The sequence below is a fragment of the Numida meleagris genome, chromosome 2, assembly GCF_002078875.1.
Source record: "Numida meleagris isolate 19003 breed g44 Domestic line chromosome 2, NumMel1.0, whole genome shotgun sequence".
In the NCBI taxonomy this organism is placed as follows: domain Eukaryota; kingdom Metazoa; phylum Chordata; class Aves; order Galliformes; family Numididae; genus Numida; species Numida meleagris.
The window spans coordinates 27,501,015-27,522,107 of NC_034410.1; the positions used below are offsets into that span (position 1 = coordinate 27,501,015).

General features: G+C 34.3%; 1 protein-coding gene across 7 annotated transcripts in view; it reads right to left on the reverse strand.

Moving 5' to 3' along the window:
- DGKB (diacylglycerol kinase beta) overlaps positions 1–21,093 on the reverse strand; it is a 347,802-nt gene that overhangs the window by 245,801 nt on the left and 80,908 nt on the right. For all 7 annotated transcript variants that reach the window (XM_021388186.1, XM_021388187.1, XM_021388184.1 and 4 more), the window contains 7 exons: positions 20,390–20,543; positions 17,747–17,782; positions 16,041–16,181; positions 11,023–11,072; positions 9,645–9,719; positions 8,994–9,113; positions 230–347 (listed from right to left, as the gene is read on the reverse strand). In XM_021388186.1, coding sequence (XP_021243861.1) covers positions 230–347; positions 8,994–9,113; positions 9,645–9,719; positions 11,023–11,072; positions 16,041–16,181; positions 17,747–17,782; positions 20,390–20,543 — 694 coding nt within the window. The remainder of the gene's footprint in view (positions 1–229; positions 348–8,993; positions 9,114–9,644; positions 9,720–11,022; positions 11,073–16,040; positions 16,182–17,746; positions 17,783–20,389; positions 20,544–21,093) is intronic.

Consider the following 21,093-nt stretch of genomic DNA (forward strand, 5'->3'; position numbering starts at 1 on the left):
TAACACTGAGAGTTATTAAAGTAGAGAGAACAACAGTTTTTAAAGCCTCATATTCTAAAAAATTAAGAACTTAATCTGGAGCACTTAAACACAGGGAACAAAGGAGAAAGCATCACTGTACTGGCAATGGGTTTGCACTGGGAAGCCACTAGTTCTTTGTTACACAGAAACTGCAACACTTCTAGGAACAGCTGTAAACGCAAATGGACACTGAAATGCTTATACTCACAAGAACAGCAGAGGCCTTGCTTGCCTACTCCGATTAGCATGTTCAAACAAAGATTACAGTAAGCAGGCTTGTTAAAGTGTTTCAGTCTCCATACATGCTGCCCATCATCTTTCACATTCTGCACAGGACATAAAAGAAACAGATTTTACTTAATAAAATAAACAATGAAATATGTAAGTGCCAATAAAAATTGGAGATTGACTCAAGAACATAAAATACAATCTGTTACTTCATTTAATACTCTGCACCAGATCACAGTATCATCATTCTAAATACACAAGCAATGATATAATAAAAAATTCTTCAGAACCTCATGGATGTCCATGTGTTTCAAAAATGACTCAGAAAATAACACCAGGCTGTTGTCTGCACTGCACAAGAATGCTAGCACTAAATCTAGGCTGATATGAAATTGTAATTAGTTTTAAAACCAACTGAAATTTGCTCTAGACTAATCCTAAAAATAAATGTGCTACTGCTTAGAAAGTAGAAATCCCCAAACGCAACAACAGAAAAGATTTTGAAAGCTCCACCTTCTTAAAGTTCTTAAAGACTCTCAGAGTAAGGAACATGCAACATTATATGTGAAGTGAGATATCACAACACCTAACCTAACCACAATAATACATATTGTCAGCTCTAATATACACTAAGCTACTACGAATAGTCAAACAAAAAGCAAGTATTTGAGGGTGGAATTTATATTCTGGAGCTCTACTCTAAAAATTTAATTCCTTTAAAATTAATCCTACAGGTTTTTAGTTAGCTTTAGTACTATGCTCAAATGTTGTATGGACAGACAAGTCAACCCAGTAGACCAGCTTAACTTATGCTTCAACTAAAATGTTAACAAATGTTATGAACTGTTTATGAAACTAAGCTTTCAGTTGCAGTTCTCCCCCTTCCTTCTTAATGGAACCATCATGGGATCTCAATGTTGTTATATGGCTAGTGAAACAATCCACATTTTTACAGATTGCAAATGATACACAATTCTGTAAATTCTAAATTTATTGGCAAGTGTGGTTGTCAGACTTTTTTTTTTTTTTAACAATTAACAGATGTTTTGAATTAAAAATGAGATTAACCTAATAAAATTTCACTTGAAATCTACTATTTTAATGAATATAACATCCAGTAGAATAAAAGTTGTTCACATCTATCAGCTGGAAACAAGCTACAGTAGTTTGATTTTACACATTACTGAATGCCACGGTCTTTTTGGTCATTTCATTATAAACATAAATTGGCACATTTTTAAAAGAACACACATCAACATCTGGTTCTTATTCAGCTTCTGATTTCTCATATTAAGCTACAAGAATGTTTGTCATCATGTATACGCAATGTTCCTGATGATCCTCAATAATATGGTGGTTTTCACTGTCAGCATAAGAGGACATAAATTTTAATTTTAAAATATTGTTGTTTATTAGCATGCACAGCATGAGTTATGTCCTTAAAAGTTTGTTTTGCTCTATTCTAGAATTTAGTTGTAAATGACAAGTCAAAAACAATGAAGAATTCTTCATCCCCATGAGAAAAAGAAAAAAAAAAAAATAGAAGAAATCAGCACTTCATGAAATTAGGAATACTTTGTTCAAAGGCAGGTCCTACCCAGAACACGGTTTTGAATAATTGCTACAAATTACTTAGAAACAAAAGGAACTGAGATCAGCTTCAACACTTTGTTGAGATCAGAGCCCAAGTGGAGTTCCCCTGATCCTACCAGCAGGAGTTCAAATGCCATCTCTGGCCACTGGGCAATGTGAGGGTCCCCTTTCTGCAGAAAGAGCAGAGTGGCTGCCTAATGTCGAACTCTCAGGCTGGCAGAGTGTGGAAGTTTTGCAATTTCCCCTGAAGGAACAGAAATAGATTCTGCAGCTGTGAAGCCCTAGAAGCCTGTCAAGCTCCTCCATGATTGGCAGCTGAAGAGAATGTATTTCATTAGAAGGAGTCCTTCAGTTTCTTTTCTGATTTCTATTTTATTGCACCATTCAACATTTTTTTGAACTATTGCTAAACTACAGCACATTAGGTAAGGTTCAAGTCTTCTGAAAGTAAAGTTACTCACTAGACAATAAATACCATATAAATCCTTCTAAGAAAAAAAACAACACCACCAAAACAGTGAACAATGTGCAGTTTCATTTCAACATATATTACTTGGGTCATCAACAGATACAGACATAAACTACAAGCATTTAAAATACAGGCTGACCAGCTTCTGTTCACAAAAATATTTGCTATTTCTGAAAAATAACAATAATCTGTGATTATGCATAAACATGCCCTCTTCCACATTAGTTTTGTGTTACTTTTTAAATTTAAATTTTATTTTTAAAGAATGGCTATTACATGTGAATATGTCGCTTCTTATTTGAACAGAACATATGGACCAACTTAGCTGGCATTTTCCTTATCAGAAAAACAAACAAGTTTTGATGTGGGTGTTCTGCCAATTAAAACACTTAACTGTGTTACAGACTGCAACTGATGCAAATCCATTACATAAACACAATGCACTTTTGGAAAGTAGCAAATTAAATTTTTGCTCTTGTGCACTGCCAAAAATCAGCAATAAAGTGCTGCATATGATTATGCATGCACATAACTTTTTAAAACACTGCCAAGGAAAAAAAAAGACATAACATGAAACAAAGCCCTCTCAATGCAAGTCTTTAAGTATGAATAAAATCCACAATTCTGACACATAGGTGCATTTATTGGCATTCAGTAATTTTGCTTCCATATCCTGAGAAAGAGTTTAAAAACAAATAGTCATTACGAAAATCTCAAAGCAGGGCAGGTACAGTAAAAATCTCTTCCTCACTTCATTATACATCACTGAGAATGAAGCCTCCATATGCCATATGCAGACTTCAGCACATAATGACAAGAGTAACATTTATTTTGTTAACAATGGCTCTCTTAACTTATGCTTCTGACCTTTCTGCCACAGATTTGATTGCCAGAAGGACCTGACCTTAAAAAGCAAATCAACCAAGAAAAAACAGCCTTAGAATCAGTAGAAACTTTCACAGAATTTAGCTACGCATCCCTACTCAGGTCCAACATAAATTTACCACAGCTACTAAAACATTTGTAAATAAAAGAAGACAAAGAGATCTTGAGGTTTCAAGCACAAAAACCCAGATACTGAGATTTAAAAAATAAAAAAATTGCGGGATTTTTTTTATCCCATTAAGTATCACCCCCTACAAAAATAGCCATAGGGAACGCAGTATCAGCATGCTCAGTTGTTCCTATGAGAAGACTCAGTAACAAGTAATCAAGGGAGAAGTATGCAAGGGAGTCTGCTAAGTTATTCTTTTGTGGCTTATTATTATTTTACTTTTATTTCTTTTAAAAATATTTATATGACCTGAAGACATTTTTATGACTGATCTTTGAGTACTGTTCTGTTACTGGGAAAGTGAGAAGTGTCCATTAAATCACGCAGCACCCCATTTAAATACAAATGCAGTTAAGTTCTACATTTCTTTGCTGGACTGTCAGCAAAGAATTCATGTCAGATTTTGTTTTGTTTCTTTGGGTTTGGAGAGAGAGAGTTCAAAGTCTGTTCCAACAGGAAAAGGAGTAGTCTCATTCAAGAGACATGACCTCTGGGAGAGTTCCTAACTTCCAAGAATTTCAGTGGGGTGGGTGGGATTGCACATGTGATCTTGGGGCAGGGGGAAGAAATATTTGAAAAACAGATAAATATTTTTGTCCCCGGTCATCAACTGACCAGTATTATAGCTTGATCACCCAGAAATGCTTAGGTATTAAGATGCACATCAGGAAATGACAGCAGAGAACAGAAAAGGAAGCATGGGAAGGTAAATTCATTACTTGAGACAAGCTTCATAATTAGCCAAACCACCATGTTTCTCTGTTCCTGAATTAGTAGTCACTAGAAATGCTGCAGTAATTATATTTTAACTAACATTAAATCTGTATCTTTTTATGAAATTCCATTTATCTTACACTCAGAAAGATTTCTCCTGGTTTCTCCTAGGTTTTTAACAACCTACAGGCAAAAGGAAAGGCAAGGTTGTAGTGAAGAAAGGAACTTTCAAACCTCTTACAAAGAAGCAGGAGTGTCTGTAGCATAAAAGTAGATAGAACAGTCAAAAAAAAAAAAAAAGGTATGCACACTTTTTTTTTTTTTTTGAAGCTCCTGTTTTTTTGTACTCCTGATCTCATGAAGCATTAACATAACTCCCTCTGCTGGCAACGATGCATAATAATATTGCTAAAATAACTCGTAATCACTTAGGGTGAATCTACTTCTAACTGGAGAGTTAGCACTAAAAGTGTAGGTAAGCTACAAATTCTTATACGGGCAGGCAGATCTCCCTTACTCCTCTCTGAATGAAAGGAATACAAGTTTAGTAAACTGTCTAAGTATTAAACAACCATTTCAGAGCTCAGCCTGAGAGAGTCTCTTTGTGGTGCAGCAGATCAACACCATACTTGGAAATGTTTTCAAGTATCCAATTTGGCTCCTATTTCATATACACAGAGCTCAAAAAGTCAGTCATCGTTAATGTAACAAGCAATAAAAGAAGCTGTATTTCCCACATGTGGACTCACGCACAAGTATTCTATTCAAAAGTTACCTTTTAAATTCTTTGACTATGGTATCAAAATATTTGCTGCTTGAGGAACCAAAGCAAAACTGTAAGAGTACTGCCTTCTGTTTTAACTGTAGCATCGTCACACTTCTACAGAAATTCTTTTGCCTCATTGAGATTTGTTTCTTGATTTTGTAAGTGTTCAGAGTATATTTGCTTTGGGAAAGGAGATGAACTAGGTAGAAAGTTTTAAAAGAAAGACACAGCAGCCTGTTTTCAGACTATTGATGACAATTTATGGTAGCTACGAAGCATCTCCTGTTGTTGAATTTTACCTTAGGGCAGCTTTTCGGCAGCTATAGATTACCAGCTACAGTGCAACGGTGACATCTAGTGGTCACTGTGTAGGGAATAAAATACTTTCCACTCATAAAACTAAAGATTTTTAAACACTACCGCCTGCAAACTTGTAGTTTATAGCTAGCTACCTGCTGTTCGATCTCTGACAGAGGTGACAGTAATGATCCATCATGATAAATCAATAGCTGACAAGGAATTATTTTCTAATACTAATCAAGTGCTTTTATCAGGATAGGGTGGAATAATATTGTGCAAGAGAGGAACTCGTAGCGCAGAGTATAATGTATATGGCTGATAAGACCCCTTAAAAACAAATTGTAATTAAATGGCTTTTTGTGTCAAAATTGCAAAGGACATGTGGACTTCTGTTTGGATAGTCAACAGGGCATCTCTCAAACCTCATTGACAGTTGTGATCAACTTAGATTAAAGAAGAATAAAATAAAGAAGTCAGAATCTTTTACGGTTTCTACTGTGGAAGAGTAGAATAAATGGCCTAATGGTCACTAGTATGTATTAGGCTACTTTCCCAGACTGTAATTGTCAATCAGAAGGTGCAATTAGTAAGAACATCTCCGTGTCCAACCTGTGTTTGAATGGGAGACAAAGCAACTATTACCTTAAGAAGCAAAAACAAACACAGGAAGTTGACAAGGACTGGGAGAATTGTAGCCAAAATGTGACACATAGCAAAAAAAAAACCCTGCCTCATATATTTATTACTAAAAATTGCAGTACTTATACAAAGGTTTCCTCTATAGTTCGTTTTTTTTTCTTTTTTTTTTTTAAGATAGGTAACAAAAATAATATACAATAATTATTGCAATATATATTTGTTAAAGCTCTGTATAAGTGTTACGTATGTTGAAGAAAGTTACTAATGGACTAACTTTATCTCCTCCCTCCCCCCAGACTAACAAAAGTCTTCACTGGTATCACAGTTATCAGACTATTATATTTGATTTTATTTTGTTCTTTTTTTAAAGAAGTTACAGACACAATCTTTTGTCACTAACACACTAGACGTAAACTGATTACTACATGGATTTAAAGTTTCATTATTGACCAGTTTCAACACAGGACCAAGGAGTAATTAGCTAAAGTTAAAAGAAGGTGAGAAAATTATGCACTTGTTTGTTTGTGTGCTTGTTCATAGTGGTTACTGCTGTTTAGTTGGGGTGGGTTTTTTTGCTTTTTTTTTTTCCTGAGCAAGTTAATATGACTTGGAAAATAAGAGAATTTTACTTAATTCTACGTGCCCACATAGTTTGACACTTGATTAATCAATTCTTTATTTTCAACAAGACTATTTGACCGTGTCTAAGCAGCATGAGCCTGTGGGATATTCCCTTATTTTCACATTTTGATCATCCCATGAAAAGATATCAGAAGTTTATTATCTGATTCCAGAGTCCTCTTATCTTACTTTTCATTGTAGTCACTAAAAGGAGAAAGATAGGCTAGGTTTGCAAAACATAACAGTAGCATGTAAACAGAAATAGCACCATTCCACTAATTTGAATGGTTTGCATTAATATAAGAGTTTGGTTTTATAATCCATCAAAATTACACTAACAGATTACACAAAATTATAGACAGGCATTAAGTAGTTTTATCTTTACATATTTACAAAACTTTCTAGATTTAATTTCTTTGTACTCTAAAAAATACCTAGATTTGATCATTTATAACTGTATACAAACAGAAGTAACTTTTTGCTATTTTGATGGAAAATGTAAAACTGTCTTTTTCCCCAAGCGCTATGTGAATGAATGACTTAAGAAATCAAGAGCACTTTTAAACTTGACAAGAAAAACATGAGCCCTTTTAGAGGACAGCATCATTTGTTAGTAAATCATTAGTAAATGACTAGCCACATGGCTTGTACACCTCTCTAGATAACAGCCTTTTAATCCACATTAAATATATGGAAAAAAAAAACATTAATTGCTGTCCTACCCATTTTTTTCACAGATTTTCAACTAATAAAACTATAATAATTGACAAAAAAGACTTTTTTTTTTTGCATAGAATTATAATACTTTCTTCACCAATGTACATTTCAGTTTTTTCAACACGTGGAGTAGCGTTGATAGAAACTGACCCATGCTGATAGCAGGCTACAGAATTTTGATCACTGTTCATGTATTTTTATTATTTCCTTAGTAAAATGACTCACAGCAGGATAAACTGCCTAATAACTTGTAAAAATACTCAAAAGGATAAATTGCCTAAGAATGTACGTTTACATGGCTTCTTTCTAATAACATGGCTTTTTGATTTAACATGAGAATTATCCTCTACAAAAAGACCTACATTAATTTACCACAGAATTAAGTAGTTTTAAATAGAGAAAGAAAGAAGTGCAGACACTGCGAAATGCTCACAGAATAGCCGCAACATCTGTTGTAAATGAGAAATACGTATTGAAAATGACCGTCACTTATCTGCAATACTGATTTCCACAGAGAATTTGCCGCCCATTGCTTAGGGTAAATACGTGGAAATAAAGGAATACAATCTGACAAAGACTTGCCTATTGATGACAGGGAATTAGTGTTTTTTTTTTTTCACTGTGCCTTATATATATATAATTAGAGAATTAGTACATACAGTGATCCAAATGGACTTTAAGTTATCCTCAGTTCAGCTATTTCTGTGGTAAGTTGATTTGTAAGAGCTAAATGTTTGATTATTAATATTTTGTAAGAATTTTATATCTTCTGCTAAATGCATAGTTGTCTTTTATATGGAAACTTTGACTATTCTTTGTGAAACTAAGATACCATGGAGCGACTATAGCCTAGATTTAGTTCAGTACATAGCAATGAACAGAGAAAGGTCAATATTATGTATAGTTTTACCTTAGTATCTGGAAATGACTTCAGAAAATAAAAAAAATGTTTTGTATCAAATAAAAAAACATTTGAAACATATGCTAAGATACATGTACTCAAAATTAGCTCAAATACAGGACAGCAGGTGGCACTGGCAACATGCCAGATCTAGAACAGCTGCGTTGAACAGGTATAAAATTGATGGCATTACATTTGCCTTATCTTTAATGTGATGTTGTAAATGTATAGAGTCTAAGCTCTTCTTTCACAGCACTACATCCTTTGGTCTAAGTGTTCACTTTGATATTGCTACTTAGTACAGTTTAATAAGGTAGTTAAAGAGATGGAAGAACGTATTCACATTGATGTATTATGATAGGATAAGAGCTAGCAGGCAAGAATTACTGCAGGAGAAATTCCATCTTGGTGTGAAAAAAACAACTTTTTCCCATGAGAACAATTAAACCCTGGGAGCGGCCACCCACAGAACTGGGTCCGTGTCACTGCCATTGTTCTAGACAGGACTTGAAAAGACACGGGATAAAATAATCTGAGGCCTTGCTTTCAATATGATGCTGGACAAATGATCTCCAAAGTCCATTCCAACCTAGACTGTCCCATGATCCACTATGGTTGAGCTACACAGCACATCGTCATGTGGAGTTGCCAAGATACCACTCCAAGCCAGCTCTAAAATACACATGAGAAGTAAAACATTCTTAAAAGACGCTTCTGCAGCTAGCAATTCATTATATGCTGTCAATAGGACAAACTAATGAGCTTTTTGTAACTTGAAGCTTCAGAGCTGATGTTGTTTCAGACATTCAAATGTAGCTCTGACTTTGAAGACATACTTCTGTTTTTTATACAACATTCAGACATAGTAAAGACAAGTAAAGCCATTCATTATACAGGTTATAGAGAAAAAAGACTTGAGGACCATGATGACATCCAAGCAGAAACTTGATGCTCTAATGTTAATACTTACATTCTCTAATCCAAGAAGGACCAAGAGTGGGATCGTTGTCATTCCTCCTTGGATCCACTCCTCCAGAGAAACAGTGCCATCATGATCATAGTCAATCTCTTCCATCATTTCATGAAGAATCTACACAGTTTAATGAAAAGAGTAATAAATTCCATACTCTAACATAACCAGACATGCAGGATCTATGATCTCTCATCTATGTGCAAAAAAATATATATATTATTTATGTGGTACCTATACTGAGTCCTACCAGTTCAGAAAATGAAATGCAATTATTTATATTTACATTTTATTAGGACCTAATATTAATAATTAGCACATAAATTTCCCAAGCAAAAGTGCCCCTTGTGTACTTACTACGTAGAAGCAAGAGACAATTAATGTTAAGAAATTTTCAGGAGTAAATTAGTTGTGTTATAAAGATTAGTTACTATATGCATGGAAGAAAAGCCTTCAACTTTACCAAAGAATGCTTTACAGAGCATCTATAATCAGAAAAAAATTTGAGAAAAGTGTTAATTGACAGTGCCATAGTGGAGCACAGACTATTATTATTTCTGTCTTGCTAATATCTAGAATCTCATGTTGGCATGAAGAATCACAAAATGAATAAAAACTGCCTGTATGGACACAAAAACTGGCGATGCTTACTGGGCTCAGTTCAGTAATATCCCATTCAAGGTACTCTGCAACATGCATCATTTGTGCAATGATATTTTCCAGCTCCTACAGATGAAAGAAAAAGAGTTATCATATTTAGTGCAATATTAAAATTAAAAATTCTACTGCAAACAACTCATAATTCAAACCTATTCATTCAGTGACTATCAGCACTAAAACATACATAAAAAACTTCACTTCTAATCACTAACTGATAAACAACTAATCTTAATTTCTTTTAAAAAAATAACTTTTCATTGTGTGAACCTTAAAACCAGAGACCCACCGAGCAGAACAAGAAAATAATTACATTTTTTAAAAGCAAATATGTTACGTATACATAGATGTATTTCCCCTCACAAAAAAAAAAAAGTGTTTTCTGTGTGAGAAGAAAGGTCTGGGGGCTCCTAGCTGGCATGCTTCTTTAATTAGGGATGATCTACTTTCCTTACTCGACATGAAAGAAAGACGAATAAAAAAACTTTTGTTCTAAATTATCTGACTTTAATTTTTTGCCAGTGCAATTTCCAGGACTACTCTGACTTCAACTCCATTAATTTAAAGAATCAAAACTCATGAGTTTGAATTATTTAGATTTAAAATTCAAAGATTTTCCCCTATAGTCAGTCAGCTGAGAAATGCACCAGGTAGAAATCCTACATTAATATTAACGGTAGGAAATATTCTAGACATAAGAATACACGTATTATCTGAGTGAACTTAACCAGAGATGTCTATAAAAATGTTATATTTTCTTTAACTATTAACTAAAAAAAAAAAAAGTTACATAAATCTTGGAACACACCCTCATAAATCTATGACAATCAACTGTAGGTGAAACCTGCAGGCTAAATTAAGTTAGAACTACAGAGACACGTGAACTTTTCACTTAAATCTCAAAATCACTCAAAAGGAATTAATAGTGATACACAGTGTATACTGCTATATGTGTGACCTGACTTTCCAAAGTGCTGGATATTTGTGCACAAGGCAGACAGTCAGAACACCTGAAACTCAGGTATGGAATGCTTTCCCATTTTAATGAAATCTTTGCAAATGTTGCTTTCATATACATCTCACAGAGGCATATTAGAGTTTTAGGAGCCATATTAATGTGTCCTATATAGTATTATGATAAAAATAAGAAGAGTATAAAATAAGACTCCACATTAGCATTGTCGGCATTTGAAAAAGTTTATGGTTGTAGAAACAGCAGCTTAACGGAAGAAATACTCAAAGGTTGCTTTCAAAACAGGCAACTTTCTATTAACTATAATTTACAGTGGTTCTATTAATTCAAGGTTCATGTAATTTTCTATAGGTGTACCATTAGGGCATAGTCTTAAAACAACAAAATATTTAAAGTTACCGAACTATCCAGGTATCCATTTCCATCTGTATCATATAAACGAAACATAACTAAAAAGGAGACAAAAAGAGAAGAAAACTCAATTAGAAAACATAGTAACAATATTCCTTAATTAAAAAAAAAAAAAAAGAGAGAGAGAAACTGAGTTTCAAAGGACAAGCATCAGCATTTTCCTTAATGCTAACTAACTGCAGATCCACCAAAGACTTTGTATTGTACGAGGTTCACTCAGTGAATCCCCTACCACATTGCCTCCAGTAAGATGTAACTGCACCTTTTCCAGCATCTAACCTGGTCTTTGAATGTGTTCCTGGTTCTTCCCAGAGATGATCTGATCTGTACTGATGGGGAGTTCCACCAAAGGCTCTTAGACATAACATCAGACATAGGAAAACACACAGTTGGTCAACCAAATCTTGATAAGCATACTTAAGTTACAATGCTATTCCACTCTCCTGGTTGTAGCTATTACTATCGAACACTGCTTTAAAAATGCTTTCTGATCTACGCTAAATGAAATAGGAGATTATTATTTTAAGTATCTAATCAGCCAAATCCAAACAAAAACAGTCCTCCAGACTGCTAGCATGAATCCTACCTGTACCAAACTCATCTAAAAGTGTCTTTCCAATATGCTGGAGAGCTACTCAGACAAGAATCATTGCATTTTGACGATACCCAAAAGGAATATATGCTTTCAAGTTTCTATCACTGCTTGCCTCCAGCCACAAGAGTGGGCATATCCTCTATTACCAAAATATTTCAAAACAGATTATTCAACTGATCATATATAGCAACAGATTGCAAAGCAGAAATAAGCTTGAGCCTTTGGTAGAAATTCTTTTAAAAGCCTAAAGATGAAAATCGGGAGTCCAGGCATGCCTCTCTCTTTGTTCCTATCATCTGGTATGCAGTTTGCCCGAGTTCTGAACTCCCTAATCCCTAGATCTATTTTCAAAGAAGTAAGAAGAGAGCTTATCTATAGGACACTGTTATGCCTCAATTCATAGCAAAACCCAAGCAGTAATCATCTTATTAGATGCGTTGGAAAAAAATCATTTGTATGGCCTGTTCAGCAGTGAACTTCCACACAATTAATCAATTTGAAATGGTCCCACAGTCCAGTAAATTCTGCAAGAAAAACTTATCTTTTTCAGGCAACAATAGAAGAGTGATTAGAGTGAAGTCTGAAAAGAATTTGACTTCTTTTGGCTTAGAGCAAAACACACTTCACAGCTATGGTTTGTTTCCTTTTATCCCCTATCTGCTTCCCAAGTTGATCACTGAACTTTCCACCACTTCATCAATATTAGCCAACATGATCTCACAATACTCTTAAAGAGCTGTAATATAAGATTTTTACTCTAGTACTTTGTTGCAAGTTACAAAAGTCCATAGATTATAGTCTAAAAAACCTATAAGAATACGTTTCTTAGCCTGTGAATTACGCTGCAGAAATGCTTCTGTGGAAAACAGTTAATATTAAAGCCACCGGAAATTGTTAAATCCCTGATAATACACTTCTGCCAAAGCTGCTGATCTGTGCTGAGTGTAAGATAGCTAATATTATCTGGCAAAGCTAGCATTAAGCACTCACAGTTTCCACAGAGAATCACTGAATCATTAAGTGATGAAGTTCATGTCATTTGGTTCTCCTTCCTCCTCCTGTGCTTTGTTATACAGCGGTTGAAAAGTTCTACAATTATCACAAGACTAACAGATGTTTAGCATCTCACTGAGCATTTGTGTTTCCAGAGCAGCAGCGTTTCCAACTCGTACATTATTTTTCCTTTAACATCAATCTGTACTTTGAATTTGTCACTTGAAAATAGATATTAGTACAATTATAACTGTTCCACTTTTGTAGCAAAGTCTCCACTCATATGTATTGGCTATCTGTGCACTTGTTTAGACTGAAAAATTACCCTACAGATATGGTATGCAATCCCTTTTCCATTCATACCCTTCTAAATATTCATGTTCTTGCTGATTTACCCAATCTAAGGGAAAAATGAACAAAATGATAAAAAATAACTGAGCAAAAATTCTAATAAAAACTACAGAGCCCAAGTTAATTCTTTATATTCCTTTCTTACTCCCTCACATGGCAGCATGGACTAGCCATGTATATCCATTATGAGAGTGTATACTTTTTGCAAATAATGTATAAATGTATTAAAAAAATTGAAAATATTAAACCACTTGCTGCACCTCTACAGTTTCCCCTGCAACTTCTATACTTCTAAGCTTGGAAGTGACAAAAGGTGGCATCCCAGAAGCACCAGAAGTTGTAAATTATGGTCTTTCAAGAAGAGATTGGGGAATTGGAGATATGTGTCCACCATCCATGGACATATTGATAAAAACATACAAATTAAGGAATGGTCTGTGCTGATGTCATGTCCCTGGTAAGACTCACATAATTGTCAGCTAAAATGACTTCCACCATTAGGATCATTAAAGGAAGAGAAGTTGAGCCATGGAATAACACTGTACACTTCCTCAAAAGTACCCTGCATATTTACAATGGGCTTTTCTTACGCATACAAGAATGACAGCATGGGAGAATAGAAAATAATTTCTACAGATCAAGTTTGCTGGTTGATCCACAGAGCATGGAGGTACTTAACATTATAGATGGAGCTCTTGGAATGGGGCCAGAGGAGGGCCACTAAGATGATCAGAGGGCTGGAGCATCCCTCCTGTGAAGAAAGGTTGAGGGAATTGGGCTTGTATAGTTTGGAGAAAAGAAGGCTCCAGGGGGACCTCATTGTGGCCTTCCAGTACTTGAAGGGAGCGTATAAACAGGAGGGCTACAACTGTTTACGTGGGTGGATAGTGACAGGACAAGGGGGAATGATTTTAAACTAAGACAAGGGAGGTTTAGGTTAGGTATTAGGAGGAATTTTTTCACACAGAAGGTGGTGACGCGCTGGAACAGGTTGCCCAAGGAGGTTGTGGATGCCCCATCCCTGAAGGCATTCAAGGCCAGGCTGGAGGTGGCTCTGGGCAGCCTGGTCTAGTGGCTGGCAACCCTGCATTCAGCCGGGGGGTTGAAACTAGGTGATCTTTGAGGTCCTTTTCAACCCAGGCCATTCTATGATTCTATGTACTTTTATCCATATTCAGTATGTCCTTAAAAAGAGAAGTTGCATACTTCCAATGCATCTCTGCTATGATAATCTGGGATATGCTTAGTCCACACATGGTTTAAGAATAGATATATTGAGTGTTTCAAACATGCGAGATTCATTGTGCTGAAGGCTTCCAGGATTACACTGCTATCAGGTTAGAGAAGCTGTTATCTGCTGAAATATTTGTAAATCTATGAAAACCTGTTGATCATACAGATTCAAAGTCTAAATACTGTTTCCTTTGGGTGCATTTTATCTTTAGAAGTCCTCCAGTTTATATCAGGTTTTACTTGAGATCATCACTTCCTTGTTCTGTTTGTCCCAAATCTAGGCTCCAAACACTCAGCTAAGACTCAGAGTTTCTCAATTTTTTGTCAACAGAGAATTGCAGATTTGATATTAGTATTAATATTAATGTTGGCAAGTCTGGAATAATTTTTTTTTCCCATTACAGCAACTAATTCATATTTTACTCCGCAACCACAGGACCTGCAATTATAAAATTATTTCAGACAAAGGGTTAAATTGTACCATCAATTTATAATGAGGATTCAGCTAAAATCAATAGGGAAATCTGCATATGCTCTGCATACAACAATATGGTGTGGTCCAAACTTTACACAATAAAAAGTGACAATACATGGTACATTTTAACTCCAAATGACAGAGTAGCATACCAATACATGCAATAAACATACCCTTAATTCACGTAATAAATCGATATGATCTCAACTATATTTAATATATAAATACAGTATATTTATTAGACCAGTCTTTAGTCCGTAAATCATACATAGTCTTTTGCCTATGCAGTTCCTGCTGGGGAAAATCTGTGAAATATTCTCTACCTTAGAATAATCCTATTCTTTCATTTCCCTCCCTTTTTCATTGTACCGGTTTCTGACACCAGGGGAGGCACTTGCTCTTCATTTCATGTTATGCTTTGCGTGTAGAGCTCTTAACAGCTCTGAGATGGTTTGCATTACTATACAGTGAAACAGATACTGTATTGTCAGTGGAATTCAGTCCTAGAATCCTAGTTGCTATTTGCTTGTGTTCAAAATGCACACTGAAAAAATATAGCCTCATATTTTAATAATAGAATATTAAATTATTGTTATCAAATTTAGGGCTGACTCCCTCTAATTTTTGTCAGTTAAATTACAGTACAAAATTTTAACTGTAACCTAAGTACAGATAAACAGAACATCAGGGTACTTCAAAAACACAAGGTCAAGTAACCTTGTAATGAATTTCTTGCTCCAGCAGCTTATTGTTTCCTATGATACCAAATTTTTTTTTTCCATACAGCATTGGAGCCTGATCCCACAGTTTTAACAGACAGTTTTGTATATGAAAATATATTTGGTCTCAAGAAGACCTTCATAATTGAATTCTTTATCTCTCCAAAAAATTAGCTTCTAAAATTCCATAAGGGAGAAACATTGTTTTGTTTTTTTTTCTTTTTTCTCTGATTTGCAGATCAAACTTTTTTTTTCTTTTTTTTTTTTTTTTGAGCAGATGGAGGTTTTTGGCTTTAACAAATGAGGTCTCTAATTCAAAAATCAAATTAATCCTAACTTCCAGAATCAAATGTTCATTGCACTACCAACAGTGGTGCAGAGTTGATTCACTTTTTACTTTATTGTATTCACCAATTAGAGATCCCACGGCCCATTATTAGTAACTGTTCTTCATCTAAATTAGCTCATTTTCTGTAGATATTAATCACTTTTATATCTCTCTAAGTATCTACAGTGTATTTCCTTTGTTTTTGACATAATTTTTGATTAATTTTATTCCCTTCCCTGAAAACTAGTGAATATATGAAAGTAAGTTCATGTTTAAAACAAAACAAAAAAAAACAACACAGACAACACATACATTCTAGCTTGTCTTCAGGTCTTCCTCTTTCTAGTAGTGATAAATAACAAACAATATCTTTCAGCTGGATCACATCTGGCAAATTCAAGTTGGCAGGTGTAGGAGGCCGGGATGTAGAGGTACCTTTGTTAAGTCTCAGACCTGGAAATAAAACACATCCACTGTTACTCTTAATGTAGGATATAAGCAGAGAATACAATCCAGAACTTTTACATACATGCATGCACCAATTTTTAATTTGAATCACAGATGATTTCTCATTTTAAATCAAACTGAAATTTTGAACAATTTACATTCATAGTTTATCCAGAAAATGCAGAATTAAAATGAGAGTGAGGTTTTAAAATACTGCACAGGTAAAGCAAACTATAATAAAAATAAAACAAGTATGGGAATAGTATCCCTGTGTTTTTTTTTTTCATTTGTATTGACCTGATATCATTTTACTATAATTTTGGTGAATATTTTTATTACATGGTACATATATGTTAAATTAAGTATCAAAGCAATCCCTGTCCAAATCTGTATTCATTTCTTAGTGCTTGTAGAAGTTTTGTCTAATTACAGATTGTCAACAGATGCAATATATTTAAAAAATGTTTTAGTGGCAAAGAAAACTCTGAAAACACTCAAATGTGTAATATTCCCCAAAACAGAGTTAGCAGTGTGTCACAGCAACATATATTTAAAATGTGGAAAACTTGACCACAGAATATTATGAAAATATACACAGAATTTAAGTAACAGTCATAATTGCTCAAATGTCACAATCAAGAACAGGTGCAGTGTACTACTTGGATGAAAAGTTTCAACATTGCCAAATCTTGTGTTTTGAGAAAACAGAAGCATGACTGGTCCTGAGCATATTACTAAAATGTGCAGGACTAATAATAAACAGAGAAAAATAAGGGAAGAATAGGACTACACAGACAAAGAAATAACAGCATTTTCTGTAAAAGTTTGTTAACGTTTTTCACTGACCTTAGTGATGCTAGGAAAAAAATCTTTACAAAGGAATCAACCGTGCTTAAATATTTTCCATATTTAACCCAGAAAAATATTATGTATACGTATTCCTCATACATAATTTCTCTCAATCATTTGTCTCAGACAAATTAATTATTGCTGCAAATGGAAATGAAATTCTGGTGGGTTTTCTTGTTTTATATTTTCATATTTTCTTCTTTAAAACCATCATTTCTATCTACAGATTTTCAAAGATCTACCAAGGTATATATATATTAAGAAAAAATATATAGATAAGAGTAAACTGACACGCAAAAAATAAAATTTGAGTGAAGTTCATGTTCATGTTTCAGGCAGATAACAAACACTAAGTGTAAATATTAAAATAAAAAAAAAAAGATTAGTAGAACAAAGTTCTACTAGAAGAGCTTGCGTGTCAGTAAGTAAAATTAAAATTAAGATAGCATAAAACGTTATTCAATTAAGATGCTATCTTTAATCTCACAGTTTACACAAATAGTTCATATGAATCCTATGCACAAAATAAAAGTTATTATAAATCTGAGACCCACTCATCTTACAAGTGCACAGTCTCACATTCCACCAAAATCCAAATGAAAATGATACATAAGCTTTAAGATAAAGTTTTAGATTATGGTTAGCTGCAAGGTACAAGTCAAATCATCATCAGAAGTGGAAGCAAGGTGGATGCCATACTGACTGACAGTGCTGATGCTTACCTGGCATCTGTTTCCATCTCTCTTCAGACACTTTAACTGAAAATACAATTTATAAACAGACATGAGTGGACTGAGATACACTAAGTGAAAAATAGACATGTAGAGAGACTTATGAACCCTGCTTATGATCTCCTCTAGCTCCTCTCAATTTCCATGGGAATGTCCAATATATCGGACAAATATCTTTCTCACTACAATCACGTTTTTTTCACCACTGTTAACGTATAAAGATACCTAGATATCCTAAAATGAAAATTTCTGTAATTTTCATTTGCACACGATCACGTACAAATGCCTACTTTTTCACTTTAAATGCTTCAAATTATAAAAAAAAAAAAAAAAACACAAAAAAAACCCAAAACAATTTAAATCTCAAGCAATAAAATTGCCTTTATGAACAGCATATTTTCAGGCACAAACAATAATAATTCTGGCATGAGATGAACTGCACTGTCTCTCCAAACATGCTTTGGATATAACAATTTATCAGCCAGCCCTTCTGGCATTACACATATATACATGTGGAAAACTACTAAACTGAAGATGAAAATGAACTACTAAATAGAAAAAGTGAGGGAGGGCGAAAAAGTTGAGGATTTAACACCATAGTAAGAAACCTAGTATACAGTTTTAACAGTAGGTTTCACTTTTTTTTTCTTTTTCTTTTTCTTTTTTTTTTTTTTAAACTGCTCCTAAGAATCAAATGTATCAGAGAGAATTATAACAAAAGCAAAGCTGAGCACAGCCTATACTGGGCAGAATTTAGCAATAAATCTGACAGTGACCTACAAACAGCTGCTAACATTTCTATGTAAAAAAGTGTCAAAGCCAAATAAACTCATTACCAGAATAATAAAAGATGAAATCATTATTGTCAGGCAAAAGTGCTAAAATGGTGGCTGGTACAGTATGTGTTTATTACTGCTGATGCTCATTGAAGAATGAAAAGTTCAAGGAAAAATTAAAAGTAAGACAATAGAAATTGTGTGGTGGATACATTATAGGCAATAGAATCTATATCCATAGCAGAAAAAAATGCAATGCTGAAAATATATGACAATGAAATAACAACCACAATACATTTAGATATGCTTAGAGATTCTATCACAAAGCAAAGGACTTGAACACTGGCCTAAGTAACTTGCCCACTTTTATGAGCAAGTCACTATCAGAGCTCTAGTTAGCAATAGGTTTTGGATACTCCACACAACTGAGCACACCATTATTTACTAAGCCTACTTCTCTGTATGTGGAGCCAGTCTAGATAACAAGTCCAGAATGTTGGAAATGTAATGTCTATAAAGCAGATATTTTGGAAAGAAAAATGTCCATGGCATTTCTGACTAGAAAGAATAAAGATACCTCAAGTATTCAATTCCAGTGAAAAGAGGAATCATGCCCTCAATGTGGCAAGCAAATTTTGCTAGCAGAAAAAAGTCAGTTGAGTCTAACTGCATGTTATGACAATTATATACGTACATATATGTCATTAGGAAATAAAAGTAAAGCATGAAATGCAAATAACAGTTACAGTAAACTTAAAGTATTGACACCTCTTTATTTAATATAATCAATTGGGAATGGCATGTGCCAAAACCAAAAACAAGGCCAGATTCAGTGGGCAATACCTGAAAGTCTATAATTAATATTGCACAGTAAGGCATTCATAGAAATCTAGAGCTTTGTACCTGCAGCACATTAGCTAATGTTTCAGCTAGTAGCATTTGTACCAAATTCACAGTTTCTGCATAAGTTGCCATTTGAAGACACCTAATCTTAATATGAAGAATTCAGGCAATTAAGAACCCATCAAACCATTTGGTAAAATGTTCTAAATGCTTGATTATCCCAGCTGTTCAGAATATGAAATTTATTTTTTTTAAATTAGTCTAGCTTCTACTTTTAGCTACTTAATTCTGACAGAGCTCCCAAATTAGTACTGTGCCAAATCAAAGATTTAAAGTTAGGATAATAATGTTAAATTTATTCTCCAAGTATTAATGAAAAGTTTTATAAAATTTTCTAAGTTGAAAGTTTTAAACACTATTTTGCATGGAAGCATTTTAACATGTTGTCATCTGCTTGACTCAAGATCATGTTTCATAAAAACGTTTAATGTAGCATGAAAATTTTACACTGCATTACAGACATGGCTCTTACATTGGATAAAACAATTGCTGCTAACTGTTTAGAGGACATTTAAAATATCAGTAACTGATAAGTATTTAAGATTACTAAGAGCAGCATCATAACTAATTAAGAGAAGCATCAGTAACTGGGTAGAGAAACTACAGGACACAGCAGAAGCCTCCTGTATGAGGCTCTGAAGGTTTCTAAGCATTTATAGTAGTCAGTGAGACCACGTAGCCATGGCAATTTGATTAGTATTAATGTAACAAAGACCATCCACTTAGTGCCTCAGCTGCATCACTGCTGTGAATTAAAAAGATGAAACTATTAAACGTCTGTTTCTCCTCACAATATTCCTTGTTCATGACTGAGTTAGATTATTCAATTTCATAAATATCAGAACAAAAAAGAAGTGCACATTGTTTAGAATTCTACATATTTATCACTTCTAGAAAGTCAGTGGCAGGGGCATGCAACTTCCAATGCTTATATTGCATTGGTTTTATTACTTACCTCCAGAAAGGAGCTGGGGTTTGTTTTTTACTAATGGGCTGCAGTGAGAGATCTTGTTGCTAAATGATGTAAAAAGATGTTCAATGAAATCATCAGGTAGCTCTGCCTCCAGAAAAGTCTTCATGAACAGCTTGAATCCCTCTAAATCTATTGTCTAGAGGAGAAAAGAAAATATGATAGGAACTGTTTCCTTTTTTAACAACTTTCAAATTAACGCATCAGATAATACTCTGTTAGCAAAAATTTTAGACTGTCTTCGAAACTAAGTGCCACCCTGACTAGTTTCTTGATTACAATGTAGTTTAACAGTACGTACAAAACCACAACCAAAGGTGGTCATGGAACTCATGGGGATGCGCGTACTAAGTCTCAGCTTTTCTCACAATTATGCAGACAATAAGCAGGGGATTTCTGGATGCCAAATTCAGGCAACTGAAGGCCATTTGTCTTTCTTAAGTGGCAAAATAGATTGCTGGTATTTGTCAAAGAGGAACAGATCAGCTCTAACTGTAAAATGAGAGTGTTGAAACTGCACAACACTATGGGGATTACTGCTTTTGGCAGCAAAAAGATTCTTGGACAGTTTTTACCTGGTGAGGCAGTATTGTCTATTTTAAGCAGTAACATGAATGTAAAGCACTACAATCCCATTTTATTCTGTTAATACAAAAGCCCTAAAAATAAAGGCAGTGGGAAATGTACAA